The 18,652-nt window shown below is 42.9% G+C and overlaps 1 protein-coding gene across 1 annotated transcript in view; it reads left to right on the top strand.

Annotated features, from left to right (window-relative positions):
- The window catches only part of VWA1 (von Willebrand factor A domain containing 1), a 268,972-nt gene that overhangs the window by 148,239 nt on the left and 102,081 nt on the right, over nucleotides 1-18,652 (top strand). The window contains exon 5 of the mRNA XM_088458647.1: nucleotides 14,892-15,164. Within this exon, the coding sequence (XP_088314773.1) occupies nucleotides 14,892-15,164 (273 nt within the window). The remainder of the gene's footprint in view (nucleotides 1-14,891; nucleotides 15,165-18,652) is intronic.

Here is an 18,652-nt window from a genome sequence, read left to right on the forward strand (position 1 = left end):
CGGTCATGATGGTTGATGTAGCTGGTACTGAATATCCTTTTCTTGTAGACACAGGGGCGACCAGGTCGGTAATAAAATCTCCCGTTAATTTGCAGGTGACCAACGAGACAGTACCAACAATGGGTGTAACAGGTAAAGTGGAACATTATCCTTTAACAAAGTCCACAGAGGTTACTATTGGGCTGTTGCATACCAGGCATTCTTTTCTCCTGGCTGCTGCAGCTCCTACTAACCTACTGGGCAGAGACTTATTATGTAAGATGGGATGTGTTATATATTGCACCCCTGATGGTGTATATTTAGATATCCCAGAGAGAATGGTATACGAGGTGCGGGATATGTTAGACACTCCTCAAAGGATAATGTATCACTCTACCGTTTTAAATGAAACTCCATCACAGGTAGATGAAATGTCCAGAATTCCAGATTCCCTTTGGACTAAAGATGGACAGGACACTGGATTAATGGCAAACGTAAGCCCAGTAATGTTAAATTTAAAAAGCTGAAGGCAAGCTCCAAAAATTCCCCAGTACCCACTAAAACAGGAGGTAGAATTAGGGGTTTTTCCAATAATTGAGCGATTATTGCAACAAGGAATTTTAGTTTGTACAGCTAGTGTAGCCAACAGTCCCATCTTTCCGGTGAAGAAGAGTGGTGGGAGGGGTTATAGGCTGGTACAAGACCTTAGAGGTGTTAATAAGGCAGTAGAGAGCCAATTCCCTGTAGTGCCAAATCCAGCTGTCATTTTGATGCAGATCCCACCAAATGCAACCCATATCACTGTCATTGACCTCTGTTCAGCTTTCTTCTCTGTGCCTCTCCATCCTGACTGTCAGTATCTATTCGCATTTACATACAGAGGTTTACAATACACATGGACACGATTACCCCAAGGTTTCATAGACAGCCCCAGTATCTTCTCCCAGGCATTGCATGACTGTTTACAATCTTTTCAACCTGCCAATGGATCTGTTCTAATACAATATGTGAACAATTTATTGCTATGTTCTGACACATTTATGTCATGTTTGAATGATACTAAACTTTTGTTACTTCATCTCTCACAAACAGGACACAAGGTGGCTAAGGACAAACTACAGCCGTGCCAATCCAGAGTAAAATATTTGGGACACTGCCTAACCCAGGGGTTATGACACCTCACAACAGATAGAATCCAGGCCATACAAAACATGACACTGCCGCAGAATCAACAGCAAATTCGTACCTTCTTGGGAATGTGTGGATATTGTAAAATGTGGATACCAGGTTTTTCTATTTTGGCCTTACCTTTACAGGAATTAGTCTCTTCCTCAAAGCCCAATCGTGTCATACTCACAGAGGAATCAGAACAGGCTTTCCTTAATCTTAAGCATAGTCTGACAAGAGCTCCTGCATTGGGAATACCTGATTATGAAAAACCTTTTGATTTGTATTGTACAGAAGCCGATGGTTGTGCTGCAGGTGTCCTTACACAAAAACATGGTGATGCCAGTAGACCCGTAGCATACTACAGTGCCCAATTGGACACGTTAGCAAGATCAATCCCCATCGGTTTGAGAAGTGTAGCAGCTACCACTCTATTGGTGAGTAAAACTGAGGACGTAGTATTGGCCCATGATATGATTGTCTACACTCCCCATGCTGTATCTGCTCTGTTGAACTCAGCTCAAACCAGACACGTCTCCTCGGCTAGGTTCACCAAATGGGAACTAGCTCTAATCGCTCCTGCAAATATTACCGTTAAATGTTGCAGTATGCTGAATCCAGCAACATACCTACCATATGTACAACATGATGTACAAAGGGTGGAAGGAGAGGAGTTGCTGGCGGGAGGTGAGTTCAGCAGACATAATGATACGCACGATTGTATGACATATCTGAATCAGACCTTTACTGCTAGACCTGACATACATGACACACCTTTAGAGAATGTGGATGTAACTTTTTATATGGATTGGAGTTGTCATAGACAAACGGACACAGGTGAATTATGTACAGGTTATGCTGTTGTAAATGACACAGATATCATAGAAGCTAAACCTCTCGGTCCTCCTCACTCAGCCCAGGTGGCAGAGTTAGTAGCACTGACTAGAGCATGTGAACTGGCAGCAGGCAAATCTGCTAACATTTACACTGACTCGAGGTATGCGCTCGGGGTGGTGCACGGTTTTGGGGCTCTATGGCGGCTGAGAAATTTTATGACAGCAACAGGCACACCAGTTGCACATTCCCGACACATAAAACATCTTTTAGAAGCAATCCAACTGCCCAAAGCAGTGGCAGTAATTAAATGCAAAGCCCACACATGTGAGGATGACCCGGTGTCACTGGGCAACAACAGAGCTGATGAAGCTGCAAAATGGGCAGCAGGGTTAAAAATGTTTTCTCCAACTGAAACAATTATGTAATTTCAAACTATTGATATGCTGAAGTTAATTGAGATGCAAAATTTTTGTTCAATTCAGGAAAAATCCATTTGGAAGTCCAAGGGATGTGGGCAAGAGTCCTCTGGGCTCTGGAGGGATGGACATGATAAGCCAGTAGCCCCCAAGGCATATTACCCCAGCCTGGCTGAAGCATGACACGGTCTGACTCATCTGGGTAAAAGGGTATGTGTAAGTTGGTGAGGGCATACTGGTGCGCACAAGGTTTTTCTTCACAAGCAGAAAAGATAGAAATGTCCTGTTTGACCTGCTTGAGAAAGAACATAGGGAAAGCGATCCCTACCGAACCGTCCCACATTCCACCGACTGATGGACCTTTCCAGGTGATACAAATTGATTTCATCCAATTACCACCCTGCAGGAACCTTAAGTATGTATTAGTGTACACAGACATATTTTCTAACTGGGTTGAGGCCTACCCAGCGGCTACTAATACTGCTACGTTTACTGCAAAGAAAATAGTTCAGGAATTTGTATGCAGGTACGGTATCCCTAAAATCATCGAGAGTGATAGGGGTACCCATTTCACAGGTGATGTTTTTCAAAATATGTGTAAGCTGATGGGTATTAATAGTCGACTTCACACCCCCCCTACCGACCGCAAGCCAGTGCAAAGGTAGAGAGGATGAACGGGACTATTAAAAATAAGCTAAGTAAAATCATGACTGAGACTGGACTAGGATGGCCAGAAGTGTTACCTTTGGTCCTACATAGCATAAGGACCACTCCTAGACCTCCTCTGAATCTGTCCCCATTTTAAATATTGTTCGGTAGACAACCTCATTTGATTATAAGTCCACAGGAAGATCTAAAGGGTAACAACGAGGTAACTGTGAAGTTTCTTATATCAATGAGTAAGCAGTTAAAGCAACAGCAGCAGAAACTGAAATTGTTGTCTAATGATATGCCTGAAACGAACTGTCATGATGTTGAACCAGGAGAATATGTAATGATCAGAAATTTCTTGCGTTCAGGTTGTTTGACTGATCGGTGGGAAGGTCCGTACCAGGTGCTGCTGATGACTACTACATCTTTGAAGGTGGCCAGGAGAGATACCTGGGTCCATTCCACTCACTGCAAAAAAGGTCAATCAACGGGTGGAGAAACAAGTCGGAGACAAAGCTGATAGCGTGGACCTGTCGCTCGTTAGCTTGTCCCGGGAGGATTGAAAAGGTCGTAGTAAGATACCTGAACTGAGAGAAATTTGCAGGTCTTGTTGTGACAATGGTCAAGCCTGCTGTGTTCATTTTCATATTCTCTTTTAGAGTGTTCACCATCCTGGTCAGTCCAGGGATATCCAGTGTCTGTGATGGGGGACCGATTGAGGAAACGGGAGCTGATGGCAGTGCTGATGGAGTGGAATCAGGAGGAGTGCAATGCCAATCAGGGGAGTGTCTGACCAATCTTAGTACTGTTATTGTTAAGAGAGCTGTCATTCCGGATACTCGGGGAAGGTGTGGAGGGTTATCGTCTGAAGATTCCTGTATTTGTGAGCTTTGTGGGTCCCTAGTTGATGAGAACTGTATCCAACTGTGCCAACCTAAATATAATCCATACTGGGGTGGGTATCCTCTAGAGGATTATCATAGCATGGTAGGCAAAATGTTAAATCAAACTGATTGCTGGGTGTGTTCACATGTGCCACAGGGACGGCATAACGTAGGGTTGGTGCCATTTCCGCTGAATATCACAGAAATTTTAGAATTGCAAAAAGGGAAAACATTGGATGGAAAATTCCTCTCATCCAAACCACCTCATTTCAAACTCCATCAATTCCAAGTAGATAGATCACTTTTGTGTCTAAACATAACCAACCCCAATAAACCCGGGAGTTGGGAAGTGACGGGAAATAATCAGACGATGACCTTCTCACAAAGAGCTGATAATGAGCCAATAAACCATGATCTGCTGCGCTCCATTAAGTCTGGTGGGAAACATTTTAGGTATCGGTATACAATGAGTTCCACCAAAGAAATTATTGGTAAGGTGCCAAATGGTTACTGTGCTAAAATAATACAGCCAGAAACTTGCATGTACCAGATGGAAGAACCAGAAATAGGATTGTTTGCAAGGGAAATGTGCTTAATGATAATGATGCATACCATTCCTTATGTTCTCCCTGATAATGTATATTTCATCTGTGGAAGAAAAGCGTATAAATGGCTCTCCCCGAGTTCCGAAGGTTTGTGTTACCTGGGAAGAATAGTCCCAGAAGTTATGACCCTCACACATGTTGAAATGCTGGGTATACATAAAAACACACCGTCACCATATCTTCACACACAATATGAACACAGAGGCAAAAGAAATATGGTACCTGGTGATATACATAAAGCCACTCAGTTAATCAGTGAGACAACTGGCTTTCAAGTTCTGGTCGCATTGGACCACACTAGGATCGCTCGGGGTACATTAAATTTTAGATATATCCAGGAACTTGCCAAATTGATAGATAATATCACCGAGATGTACGATGACACATTCAGGTATACAGGGAGAGAATTGCAAGCGTACAAGAAAGAACTGGTGCAACACAGGCTAGTGTTAAATTATTTAACTGCTGTTACTGGAGGGTATTGCGTAACATTGGCCACCCAATTTGGAGTAAAATGTTGCACCTATGTCACCAATGATACCAGCGACCCTAAGGAGGTGATAGACCGGAAGATGGATGAAATTCTGCAGCTAAAGTGGGAATTTCACAAAAACCATAATGCTTCAGTGGCTGAAATAGGGGAGAAGATAGAAGGATGGGTTTCATGGCTGAACCCAGTGAAATGGTTCTCAGGTCTAGGGGAATGGGTCCATGAAGTGATCGCCAGCGTAGGCAAATTCTTAATCCTTATACTGATTGTCATCATAATAATTGGTATATGCGTCCGGTGTGTTCCTATTGTGTTGAAGTGTGGAAAATGTAAAAACAGAGTGAAACGAAAGAATGAAACTATGATGGTGGTCAGTAATGACAATGGCCCTCATTCAGAGCCGGACGCAATTAGCGCTCGCTCGTCCTGAAAATAGGGTTGGCTATTCAAATGAACCGTTCGCTGTTTGCGGTCTGTTCACGCCTCTAGGTCTGAACGAGCTAACAAAACATGCGGTCATTTTTTGGGAAACTACGCCCCTTGGCCGCTCGCATCCTACGTCATGTCCGCTATTTATTAGATTAATCAAGTACATCGAACAGGGTATGAACTGCTCGCTATTCTTGTGGTCGGTTTTTGCTACCACAATTTTGCGAGCAGTTCTGGCTATAAAATAACCCAGTGACGTGGTTAATGACGCTGCTGTTTTAATTATGCACACCCATAAAACGCCCGTTTTGACCTTTAAGCACGCCTACGTTCTGATTTCCACTCCCCGTTTTCAAGCACCTTCCCCTGTTACCACCCACATACGCCTCATTCTGTCACTCAAGTTAGCAGGCATTCGCTATTTTGCGAGCACATGAATTTCGACCGCACTGACTGGTTCGCGCATGCATATAACGATCCGTACGCATGCGCAGTTGGCCAAACATCGCTCGGAGCGAACGAGCTGCCGCTTACGAGTGGCTCTGAATCAGGCCCAATATGTATACCGAGGTAAATATAGAACTGCATTACAACCCTGAACTAGGTAATACAATCGTTTGATGTATTATATTTAGACATGCATAGATTGTATTATTGAAATGTTATTTATAGAACACCTCAGATAAAGTCTCAACTCCCCTTCAAGACTGCTATTATAAGACTGGTGCATTCCCACACCTTTCACATGATCTTCCAAGATCTGTGGTGTGCATATAATAGTAGTTTTATGTCCCCACTCAGAGACACATTATTGATGGATTAAGAAGCACCTTGTGCCATCCCATAATAACACCAAATAATATGTAAATGTAAGCCTAAATTAAATTCTAATAGCAGATTGTTATAGCATGTTGTTTGCTATCAAAGGGTGGACTGTCGAAGCTGAATAATTGGCTGAGACAAGTTCAGTTTAAAATGTAATCGCGACGACGCCATCTTGCGACTGGACGCAAGACGCCATCTTGAAAATGAGATCGCAAGATGCCATTTTGCGAATGGCCGCCTAAGCGCCATTTTAGAAAAACTCAAACTCACATTTTAGTACATGTGGCGATGATACTCTTAGCACCATGCGATTGCATTTTTCACCATTTCTCATACACACATTAATACGCACAATTGCGCTGTTAACTAGTCGCATATTAGCGAATGCATAGGACTTTGTATGAAACCGCTGTTTTGTTAGTTTTATGCACACGCATCTGCCCCAAGTTAACTAGCGTCCTTATATCAAACCCTGAATACCCACACATTACATATTCACAAATAAGGTTCAATAAGCTTTAAAGTGTATGATTTAAGTTGGTTCAGTTAGTTTAAATGCTGAGAAATAAAGGTATTTGATAACTAAGGTATTATACATGCTAAACAAGTCGTGTTTGGTCTTGTACTGATGCGTACTCTTTTTACAGTATTCCGGTGTCGCATCATGCAAACTCAAGTTATGGATCGCAGAGCCTACAAGCAACAAAATGTATATTTCATGAACAACTGTTAGAATGTTGCAGGGGGCGTGAAGAGGAAGATCCCCAGCTGTTACAGGCAGGGAGAGTCTATTTGAACCAGCCTGTTAAATGTGCTGTAACAGATGCTTCTCCCCTGGGAACCAATGACATCAGCAACAAACTTCCCTATTGTCCTGTTTATTCTGGGGGGGTATAAATATGTGTGCACGAACACTGGTTCTCAGTCTTCGTGCTGAACGCTGTATGACTAGGGGTCTCTTGCTGATGCCTATCTCCGGGTCCGGAAGCGCCTGCGTATGTATACTGTACTTGGGTCTGTATAATTTTCCTTTTGCGCCTAAATTGTGTCTAGATCAATTGCATGTAACTGTCTAAACTTTTACCTGAATAACACTTGTGCTTTGGAACCACAGATTCCACGTCTAAGTCTTTATTTATGGTATGACTGCGTACGCAAATTAGCGTCATCCTTAGAAGGTATAGGCAGGATATTAGAAGGTATAGGAAGGTGTGTATAGAGGTTCTGATCCAGTATCGTTAGGGTTTTGGTCTTAATGGGCGCACATCTAATAATATGATATAGTGGGTAAAATTAAAATATATATTTATTTATTTAAATGGTATAATGTACAAGATTTGAATCGATATAAAATATAAAGTCATTAAAAAAATAATTTGATGAATGCACAAAAAGTTGGTTGGTTTACAATCAAATAAACAGGCAAAAGATTAAGCACAAAAAATGAAAATAAAAAATATGTATACAATATGCAGCAATCTTTTAATTAGGACTATTGAAAAAAATGGTAGTATGCAAAATGATTGATTGTCCTTTTAAAATTACAGGATAAACTCCAGTCCAGTATAAAAAAATGCTCCGTATAGATAGAATGAGGATTATAGAAAAAACTATTGTTTGTATATGTGGCCACATGAATTACAGGTGCGCGCACCTCCTACCTTCGTCCATTCCTGTGTACTGGTCCTGGACTTAGTGGAGCTTCAGTATTGCATGTTTTATCGCTTGGTAAGGTGGGCTAAAGGCTGTGTCCTCCGTGGGCTTCCAACAGACACGGAGCTGTATGATCAGGTGGCTTCCGGCTCTAACCTCCGGCGATGGTCTTGTGGCGCTGCGTCCTCTAGGCAGAGTCTGTGAGTTCTTTGCAGGGCTGCACGTATGAGGCGCGGGTGGCTGAGGCAGTTAGGGCAGCTCCGTCTGGCAGAGCTCGTGCCTCCGGAGCTGTAACGTGCTGCCGCTCGTGGTATCTCGCTGTCGCTTGGCTGTAGGTGTGTGGTGGGCATGTCCAACGCGTTTCTCCCGGTCGGGCTTCGTCAGGGACAGTGGTTGTGATGCCGATTTCCTGTCTCTTTCTTAAATGGGATCCTTAATTGTATCTAATGAAGTAATTGTTTTCTTTGTTGCAGGAATAATTGTTTGAGCGTGTTTGAAGGTGTATTTTATTTTCCTTAATTAGTAAACAGTGTTTATAAACTGGTAACTTGTGTTTAGGATATTTTGAGATAATTGTGGCTAAACAAAGCTCAATTATTGAGTATATTCAGGGTATTGAAATTCCTATTTAAGAATTAAATTAGGGAGAGTTAGCACTTAATAAGCATAGTCCTAATGCTCCCAAGCAAAAGATTCCTTGGTTGTTTCATTATAACTGAAAAAAGGTTGTCACTTGTTAGAAGAACTTTAATTTATTTGAATCCAACTAATATATTGATAAGCACGATTTTTCTAATTAAAATGGAAAGATGTTTCTATCCCATTAGTAATTGATTTAGTGGCTATGAATTAACCAAAAAAAAATTAGAATTATATATATATATATCGAAATCTAATTTTAACATTCTGGTTCATCACATGTTTGGTCTTCATGTTGATAGATCATATTTCTTCTCCTGTTTCTTATCATTGTTTCCCCCATTAATCTGGTTATTCCGCAATTTGATATATTAGAACCACGTGGTCTGAGGGTCAGGTAAGGGGGAAGGGGACATAGCTTCCATGCTGCCACACGTGTAAAAAAAGAGAGAAGATGTTCCTTTCAGTACCTGTGTTTCGTATGGCAGTCCCACTACTCAGCAGGCCCTTCCCTTCCCTCTACTCAGCAGGCCCTACCCTTCTTAGCTTCCAAGTTCGGATGGTATATTTTGGGTGTCTCCAGGGTGGTAAGACTGTAAATGTCTCTCTAACTGTATTGGTCTGCACTGGAGCTCACAAGGTCCCATGTAACCCTCTGCCTCACATCTCAGGAACCTCCGTTTAGAAAATTGGATAATTCGAAGTCAATGTTGAGGCCATGTGGTGCGAGAGTTTTTAGTTCAAAAATCCATCTGCTCTCCTCTCTTGACATAGCTTTAATAAAATCATAAACTATCCATGAATGTTTCACTTTGGATATTGCTTGAAATAAAAGAAGAGAAGAATCTTTATTATGGTGTAGATTGAAATGTTCTGACACACTGTGTGTCCTCAGTCCATTTTCAATGTTTCTCATGTGTTCTCCTAGGCGTGTGCTTAGTTTTCTTATAGTACATCCGACATACTGTAATCCACAAGGACAGGATAACAAATAGATGGTTCCTTTGGAGTCACAACTTAACCTTTCTTTGATCCGATGTTCCTTCTTGGTAGTATGTGAAATTAAACTCTGAATTGGGGTAGTGGTTCTTTGTTTTGTAGTCTTACATGCCCTACAGTGTTTGCAAAGGAAAAACCTTTTTTCTTATCCCTGAGCCAGTTCTGGCTATCTTCTTGAGAATTCTTCTTTGGTGATAGATGACTTTTGACAAGTTTTTGCTTGATACTACTTGCTCTTCTATAGACGAAAGTAGGTTTATCCTTAAGTATCTGTTTTAGAAGATCATCTTTTAGAAGGATGTGGCAATTTCTCCGTATGATCTGTTCTAAATCTTTGTGTTGACTGCTGTACTGAGTAATAAATAATGGTTGTTGCTGTTCCAGATTCTTTTTTTCTTTGTATGATAAAAGATCTTTCCTTTCAGTCTCTCTTGCATCTTTGAGCGCTGTTTCAATAAGAGTTTTTTCATAATTCTGTTCAAGAAAATTGTTCTTAAGGACAGTTGCTTGTGTGTCAAAACTATCGATGTCCGAGCAGTTCCTACGGAATCTTTTTTGTGAAAGTTCTGGTATGAATTTTATTGTTTTCTATGAATATCGTAAGATCCAGGAAATCTATAGTTTGATTATTGAAGGTGGCAGTGAACTCTAAGTTTCTGTCGTTTTTATTGATATAGGGCCTGATTCAGACCCACTCGCGAGCGGCTGTCCACTCGCAAGTGGGTCGATGTTATGGACTGAGCATGCGCACAACGAAGGAGGGAGCTCCGTCGTGCGCATGCGCCAGACGCGATGAGCGAAGGAAAGTCCTTCGCTCGTTGTGTCCGATCAAAGGGGGCGTGCTGTCAATGTTGATTGACAGCACGCCCCCTTTGGTGGGCGTGCCAGGGGCGTGCCTCCCTGACGGGGGCGTTCCCACAGGAGCGCCTCCCGTCAAAAGCCGGCCCACTGACATCACTAGTGATGTCAGTGGGAGTGATTTTGGCTCTGATAGAGCCAAAATCACTCCGGAGCTTGCAGTTGAAAAACTCAACCGCAGGCTCCGGCTCGCAATTTCGATGGTCGCGATGGTCACGGCCATCGTGGCCATCAAAATGCACGCTCGTATAGCCTATGGGTGGTGACCCACAGCTATACGAGCGTCCAGGAGGACGCTCCATTTTCATGGAGCCCGGCCCTCATTCAGAGCGTGCGCTCTGCTCAGAGCGTACGGCTCTGAATGAGGGCCGTAGTGTGTAAAATCTTCAAGTTCTTCTAATGTGCCTTTCCAGATCAAAATCACATCATCTATATACCTCCTCCATATTAGATTTTTTTCTTTGTAGGGATTGTTGTTCCAAATGGTTTGGGACTCCCAGTGTCCCATAAACAGGTTCGCGTAACTGGGGGTGAATTTTGTCCCCATAGCTGTCCCGCGAACCTGTCTATGGTGGGAGCCCCCGTACCAGAAGTAATTGTGTAGTAGTATGAAACGTATTCCTTTGATCACAAAACCTATTTTTTTAGCTGGTATATTTTCACTAGATTTCAATATCTCTTCCACTGCTTCACAGCCTTTGGTGTGTCCTATACAGGTGTTTAAGGCTTTGACATCAAAGGTTGCCAGTAGGTAGTTCTCTTCCCATTCCAGTTCATTCAAAATTTGTAAGATTTGTGTTGTGTCATTTAAATGGCTTGGTTGTATTGATACTAATGGTTGCAGGATCTGATCAATGTACTCTGATAGTTTTGTAGTGAGTGAGGCAATCCCTGACACTATGGGACGTCCTGGAGGGTTATTGTGGTCCTTGTGGATTTTAGGAAGGAAATAAAAAAACGGTATCTTCGGATGAGTTTGTGTGAGGTATTGAAATTCTTGTTTATTCAGGATGCTCTCTCTTTTTCCTTCTAATAGTAGAGCTTCAAATTCTTTTTTGTATTTTTCTGTAGGGTTCGAGGGGAGGGGTTCATAAGTTTCCTTGTCTGACAGTAATCTCTTTGCTTCTTGATCACGTTTTTCTAGATCCATGATGACGATGCCCCCCCTTTATCTGCCGGTCTTATTACTATAGTTTTGTTATCTGTTAAAGCTTTAAGGGCTGATTTCTCATCCTTAGTCAAATTATTGTTCCTTATTTTCATTTTCTTTTGTTTTAGTTTGGCAAGGTCCAATTCCACCGCTTTCTGGAAAGTCTCTATAAAAGCGCCTCTAGTATGAGTCGGATAAAAGGTTGATTTCTCTCTAAGATCAGTATGTACAAATTCATCTTCATCTTTTTCCTTTTCTACCTGGTTGGTCTTGAGAAAAAACTTCTTCAACGTTAGTTTTCTTGAGAAAATATTCAGATCTATAAATGTCTGAAATTCATTTAGGCTGTTTGTAAGAGCAAATTTTAAACTTTTACTTAATACATTTAGTTTAGCCACAATTATCTCAAAATATTCTAAACACAAGTTACCAGTTTAGAAACACTGTTTACTAATTAAGGAAAATAAAATACACCTGCAAACACACTGACACAATTATTCCTGAAACAAAGAAAACAATTACTTCATTAGATACAATTAAGGATCCCATTTAAGAAAGAGACAGGAAATCGGCATCACAACCACTGTCCCTGACGAAGCCCGACCGGGAGAAACGCGTTGGACATGCCCACCACACACCTACAGCCAAGCGACAGCGAGATACCACGAGCGGCAGCACGTTACAGCTCCGGAGGCACGAGCTCTGCCAGACGGAGCTGCCCTAACTGCCTCAGCCACCCGCGCCTCATACGTGCAGCCCTGCAAAGAACTCACAGACTCTGCCTAGAGGACGCAGCGCTGCAAGACCATCGCCGGAGGTTAGAGCCGGAAGCCACCTGATCATACAGCTCCGTGTCTGAGGGAAGCCCACGGAGGACACAGCCTTCAGCCCACCTTACCAAGCGATGAAACATGCAATACTGAAGCTCCACTAAGTCCAGGATCAGTACACAGGAATGGACGAAGGTAGGAGGTGCGCGCACCTGTAATTCATGTGGCCACATATACAAACAATAGTTTTTTCTATCATCCTCATTCTATCTATACGGAGCATTTTTTTATACTGGACTGGAGTTTATCCTGTAATTTTAAAAGGGCAATCAATCATTTTGCATACTACCATTTTTTTCAATAGTCCTTATTAAAAGATTGCTGCATATTGTATACATATTTTTTATTTTCATTTTTTGTGCTTAATCTTTTGCCTGTTTATTTGATTGTAAACCAACCAACTTTTTGTGCATTCATCCAATTATTTTTTTAATGACTTTATATTTTATATCGATTCAAATCTTGTACATTTTATACCATTTAAATAAATAAATATATATTTAAATTTTACCCACTATATCATATTATGAGATGTGCGCCCATTAAGACCAAAACCCACAACATATTTAGCAACACAGTGATGACTGAACTAACCTCATGTGTTCTGGGGCACGGAGCTTTGGAGCTGGGGAGAAGAGGAGAGAGTGCAGACTGAATAGTCACTGCAGTACGGCCAGTCTTCAAGTCGTAGAGGCTGTCCGCTACGGCCAGAAGCAGAGGAGAGTGTGCAGGCTCCCGGCGGCAGTCCGGGCAGTGATCTGTGAGGAATGTCGGGGGCAGGGGAGGTGGGGAGGGATTTACATGGAAAATCACTGTATAATATATGCTAACGGCATCTGAAGTTGGCGTTAGTTTTCTGGGGCAAGGTCCGAAAATAATTGCGTTCCGGACCTTAATACATTTGGTTAAACTGCAATTCCATTACAGAGATGGGAACTGCGGAAAGAGAATGAAGTGAAAGCCGTACAAAACATTTTACGAAATCAAAATCGGTAACAGCTACATACATTCAAGTGCTACTTATTTAAAGCGAAACAATGCGCTTTTCTAATTTTTTAAGTCAATTTCGCAATGATAAATGGAGCTCATAGTAACCACACACAAACTAACACTCAGGAAATAATGAGAGTTATGGTAAAACTTACCTTTGTTAACTCTCTTTCTTCTTCAGGGTCCATAGGGATCCACAGGGATGCCATGGGGTGTAGGTGGTGGATAAGTACCGGACACCAAACAGTTAAGCTTTCAACTGCCAGGATGTAATGGTCCCTTCCCCCTGAACCCTGCCCCTGAGCCTGAGGCAAATCAGTTTGCTTAGTGTCCGGTAGGAGCTGGGATCACCTTGTGTAACAGTGGCTGCCTTATGCAGTAAAAAGCTTTATTTTTATGATTTCTAATTCTATTTATCTTTATTAGTGAGTGCGCAGCTTCAGACTGTCATTATGACGTCAGTGCTGCCACTCTATCACCCCTCCGGCTGCCGCAACTCCATAGCATCGCCTGGTACTTTCGGCGGGGCTCCCCGGGGACCTTGCTAGCCGGCTCCGCGGAGGACCCCAGACTGCAACTCGGATGCAGGGGACAAGTAAGGCGGGTTACCGCTTGCGGTAGCTCACGGCTGGGCAGTCTTACCTCCGGTCTCGGGACAGAACGGAGGTGCTGAGAGTGAACACCGACCTCGACCGCGTGATCCACTAGACCACCAGGGTACATAAGGCACGGAAATCCAGCATCCCGGTGGTCAAAAATCAGCCATGGGAGGTCAGCTTTCCCTATTACAGCGGCCCCTCCCCCAGCTCAAGGCGCCATTCCACCGCGGTCTGGACGCTCTGAGCTGCTCTCCTCCTCGGACCCCACCCCCTCAGAGGTCTCCTGCGGCCATTTTCTGCAGTCTCAGCCACAGCTCTCTCTAGAAAAAGCTGGGTTTGGTTCCTCTACATACCTCACCCAGGAGTCAGGTTATGTAGCGCTATAGCCTACCAGACATTGCGTCTGAGTAGTTGAATGTAGCGCCCTTTTGCAGTTAGTGTTTTTCTGCATAGTATGTGACTTTTGCTAGCGCTGCCTGTCTGTGTGATTTTTCTAATCTGTCAGCCTATTCTTTTCCTTTTCCTCTCACTACTATAACCCTATCATACCAGTGTATTCAGGGTCTACTGTACTTCAATTTTACTTATAAATGTGAAGGCTGTCACATACTGTTTGGTTGCACTCTACAGAGTACCATATTCTGTGCTGTGCTCTCCTGAAGCTTATTTAAGCATAGGTAGGATCACTATACTGCATACCCATTTGTATACACTGTCGCATAATAGTGTCTGCATAGCCATTTATATTTGGTGTATTCTGTTGCATAATAGCATTGAAATATAACTCTCCTTACTGTGTAGGATCAATAAATTACGTTTTTTATTTTATTGTGCATATTTTTACAAAACTTTCCATTTTAAGTATAATAGTCTCTATCTCTATTTTACAGATCTGATCCAAGCAAGAAATCTGCAGGTTCTGAATATTACAGCAACAAGTTTTAATTTAACCTGGTTAAAGTTACCAGGCGATACCGGGCGCTACTTCCTGGATTATGCTCCAGTATCGGATCCATGGAGAAAGCTACGGAAAACTTTTTATGGAGATCAAAGTAAAAGGATTAGTGGTTTAACACCAAATACTGCCTATCAGGTCACATTTATCCCTGAATCCAATGTGCAGTCTATACAGTCACAGACTATCCAGGTCTCCACACTACCAGGTAAACTGCATAGTCCTCCCTTAACTTTATACATTTTGTGTACTATCTTTAGTCAGCTACTTATATACTCTACTTTATCGTTCCATTAAGGACTTAGGGCCTGATTCACTATGGATCGCAATTCTACTTATACGCACGCACTGCGGTTGCTAATATCAGTGGTGCTATTTAAATGTTTGCATTCACATTGCGGTCGCAGGCAGACATAATGATGCCCAATTCCCCTCACTCACATCCATATACTAGGGCAACATAGCGAAACAATCGGTAACATCGGACCCATTTGTACACTTGCACTGACCTTACTCAGAAATTGCTAATAGCCACGCACGCTATCAGTGCTATGGCTGCTTATGGCCATGCAGTGGATAATTTATGCATGCCCCTGCAACGGCGTTGAAACGGACTGGCAGGCATGCGTTCGCCCGACCACCCCCCCATCACCATGAACAAACAGCACTTCCTGTCAATTACTCTGCTCTGGATCTGCGTAGTTCCGACCGCATTTGCTAGCACGTGCACTGCGATGCATGCGCAGTACTCAACAATCGACCGATTGCGTGCGTATTAGCAACTGCATTCCTTGCTTTAATCAGGCCCTTAATTCTTGCCCAACAATTATATTTGTAAATTGCAACATACCAGGCAATTTGTTGTTTTCAGGACTGATTTGCACATGGTTGGCAGGAACTATAGTACCAGTGTAGCACTGGCTATTTGAAATACCTCCACAACAGTGATGAAACCAGGGAATGGAGGAACCAGGGGCAAAAATGTATCCTCATACAGGCAGAGCAGTGACTCCTATCTAAAGCAGCATTGCGGTTACATTACCATACATACATGATAATACATGATGATTAATTAATATGTAGTACAGTAATACTGCAGTGATAGAAAAATATTTACTTATTACTGGTCTAAAAATATTGACTTACTAATATAATGCTGGGACGGCATTACTGTAGGGTAGATCATGGACCCGGAGTCATGGATCCACCTGGTGTTTGCTCTTTATTTTGTGCGTCACTTCTTGCACCTCTCTATAATGGCCAGCTAGTCAGCAAAGGTAACACAGTCTCAGTCTTTATAGTCCTCTCTCTCACAGGTTGAAGTTGGGGTCCTCCCTGCGCTGCATGCAAGTATGGACACTGGCCTCCTGGCCTGACTTTATTGCCACAACTACACACAAATACCATCAGATATTTGTGGTCCTTGCAGGTCTGGATACAGCCTCCTGCCTCCCACTGGGCTATTTGGCTGCTTCAGTCCTCCTTAGACTGACTCTACATGCATATAATAATAGTTATGACAACTCATGTGCGCACGGTGCTCAATAAAAAAAAAAGATTATAATACTTCCCAAATACTGATATGTAGATCTTGTGTCAAATCTCAATGGCGATGTTTTTCGTTTATATATATATAAAATATAAAGAACATCCAAATATAGTGTGATATAGTTAGATAACAAATTTATCCAAATATCTTCAGATAAAATCAACTTCAAAAAATAAAAAATTCAAAAGATGGAGGTTGGTATATCCTCCAAGGCACACCTTGCATACAATATGGTCAGTTGTATGCTCGATTTTGATAAATAAAAATGATTCTCATATATGTGGGTTCATACCCCTTATTTTTAGTAACGAATGGGGAATTACCGGAAGTCCCTCTTATAAGGTACTATTTTGACGACTTATCTGCAGCAAAAAGATTGCCAGGCGCCTGTAATCACTGCTCATTACGTTGATCCTACCTACTCTACATGCAGCCTGACTGGTCTTCCTCATTAGACTCACCTGGGCTCTGTATACAAGGCAGCCTTTAGGTGTAGTCATATCTCCTTTTTGTTCCCTGTGTTGGCGGATCTCTCTAGCCCAACACAGGATCCAAGGCTCACTGTCATTACTTAGCTTGATATTGTCACAATATATATAGCTTGATCTAACAGAATGTCACCAAATTTGGATGATATACTTGTATATGCCAGTGACATGCGGGGAGGTAAATGGCTGGGGAGGCACTGGCTAGTATCAGAGCCAGATTTACAGATACATATATGAATCTGAAGGTTCATGTGGGCATTATACAAAGGTGTAGCAGTATATAGTGCTGGAAATTTGGTGTGTTTTGATCAGGGATGTGCGGAAATGGTAGACAGGGGAGGCAGTGCCTCACCTGCCATACACTTTTTACTCCAGAGTTTTGACTATAAAAATGATTATAATAATACAAAAAAGATATTTAGAATATTTTCTTTACATTTTTCTTATAATTTTATAGTCAAAACTCTGAAGTATACCTAAGTATGACAGGAAAGGCTCTGCCTCACCTGACAACACATCACTGGCTATATGCATATTTAAAAGTAAATAGTTGAGATCATAATCATACATGTTTCTCAAAGTGTCACAAGCTGCCGCGCTACAAATGTAGGGTGAGGCGAACGCCAGGCAGTTGTCCATCATCCCTGGTCTGATCTGGATTGGTTCCTGTGGCTATTTCTTGCTGGTACGTAGGCTGCTCTGATGCCAGTGATAGCGTTTTCACATGTTTCCGGTTCTGGCTTAGTCTCCTGTTTGCAGTTGAGTACCCAGTTCTCCTGTCAGCTTTGTTATTCCTTTTGTGGCGGCATGGTCCACATACCAACTTTCTGCGATTTTTGTCATCCAGGCGGCAAAGACAGCACTCAATTGTCCTGAGCGCGCAATCAAGCGTCTAGCTGCTTGTGTTAACTCGGCAGCACAGGTCAGCGTACTGCAGCTTGTGTCAACCCGGCGGCACAGACCGGACTCCAGAGTATGCAATCCAGCGTGCTGATGCTTGTGTCAACCCGGCCGCACTCCAGCGTCCACAATACGCAATCCAGAGTGTTGCGGCTTGTGTCAACCCGACGGCACAGGCCGCACTCAAGCGTCCAGAGTACGCAATCAAGTGTACTGCCCCTTGTGTCAACCTGGCGGCACAAGTCACACATCAGCGACAACCAGCCCACAAGGCTGCTTCACGGCCCAAAGGCCACAACTTGCCTAGGCTTACTAGCCCACAAGGCTGCTTCACAGCCCAAAGGCCGCATCTTGTTCTACGGCCCACAGGCCACAACTTGCTAAGGCTTACCAGCCCACAAGGCTGCATCATGGCCCAAAGGCCGCATCTTGTTCTACGGCCCACAGGCAACAACTAGCCAAGGCTTACCAGCCCACAAGGCTGCATCACGGGCCAAAGGCTGCATCTTGTTCTATGGCCCGCGGGTCCTTAACACAAAGCAGCCTGAGCTTGTGGACATCTGTTGATCATACTAACAGGCCACAGTGACACCAGAAGAGACCAGGCTGTGCCTATTGTGCCAAACAGTTGAACATCATCCAGTGTTGGTCATTCACGTGGATTGTCCTGTGCACATGTGACATCAGATAGCAACACCTCCAATTTCACACTCAATTGTTGTAAAAACTAGAACAGTGGTGTCCAACCTGCTCACCACT

The sequence above is a fragment of the Taudactylus pleione genome, unplaced genomic scaffold (genome assembly GCF_031769625.1).
Source record: "Taudactylus pleione unplaced genomic scaffold, aTauple2 ptg000845l, whole genome shotgun sequence".
Classification (NCBI taxonomy): domain Eukaryota; kingdom Metazoa; phylum Chordata; class Amphibia; order Anura; family Myobatrachidae; genus Taudactylus; species Taudactylus pleione.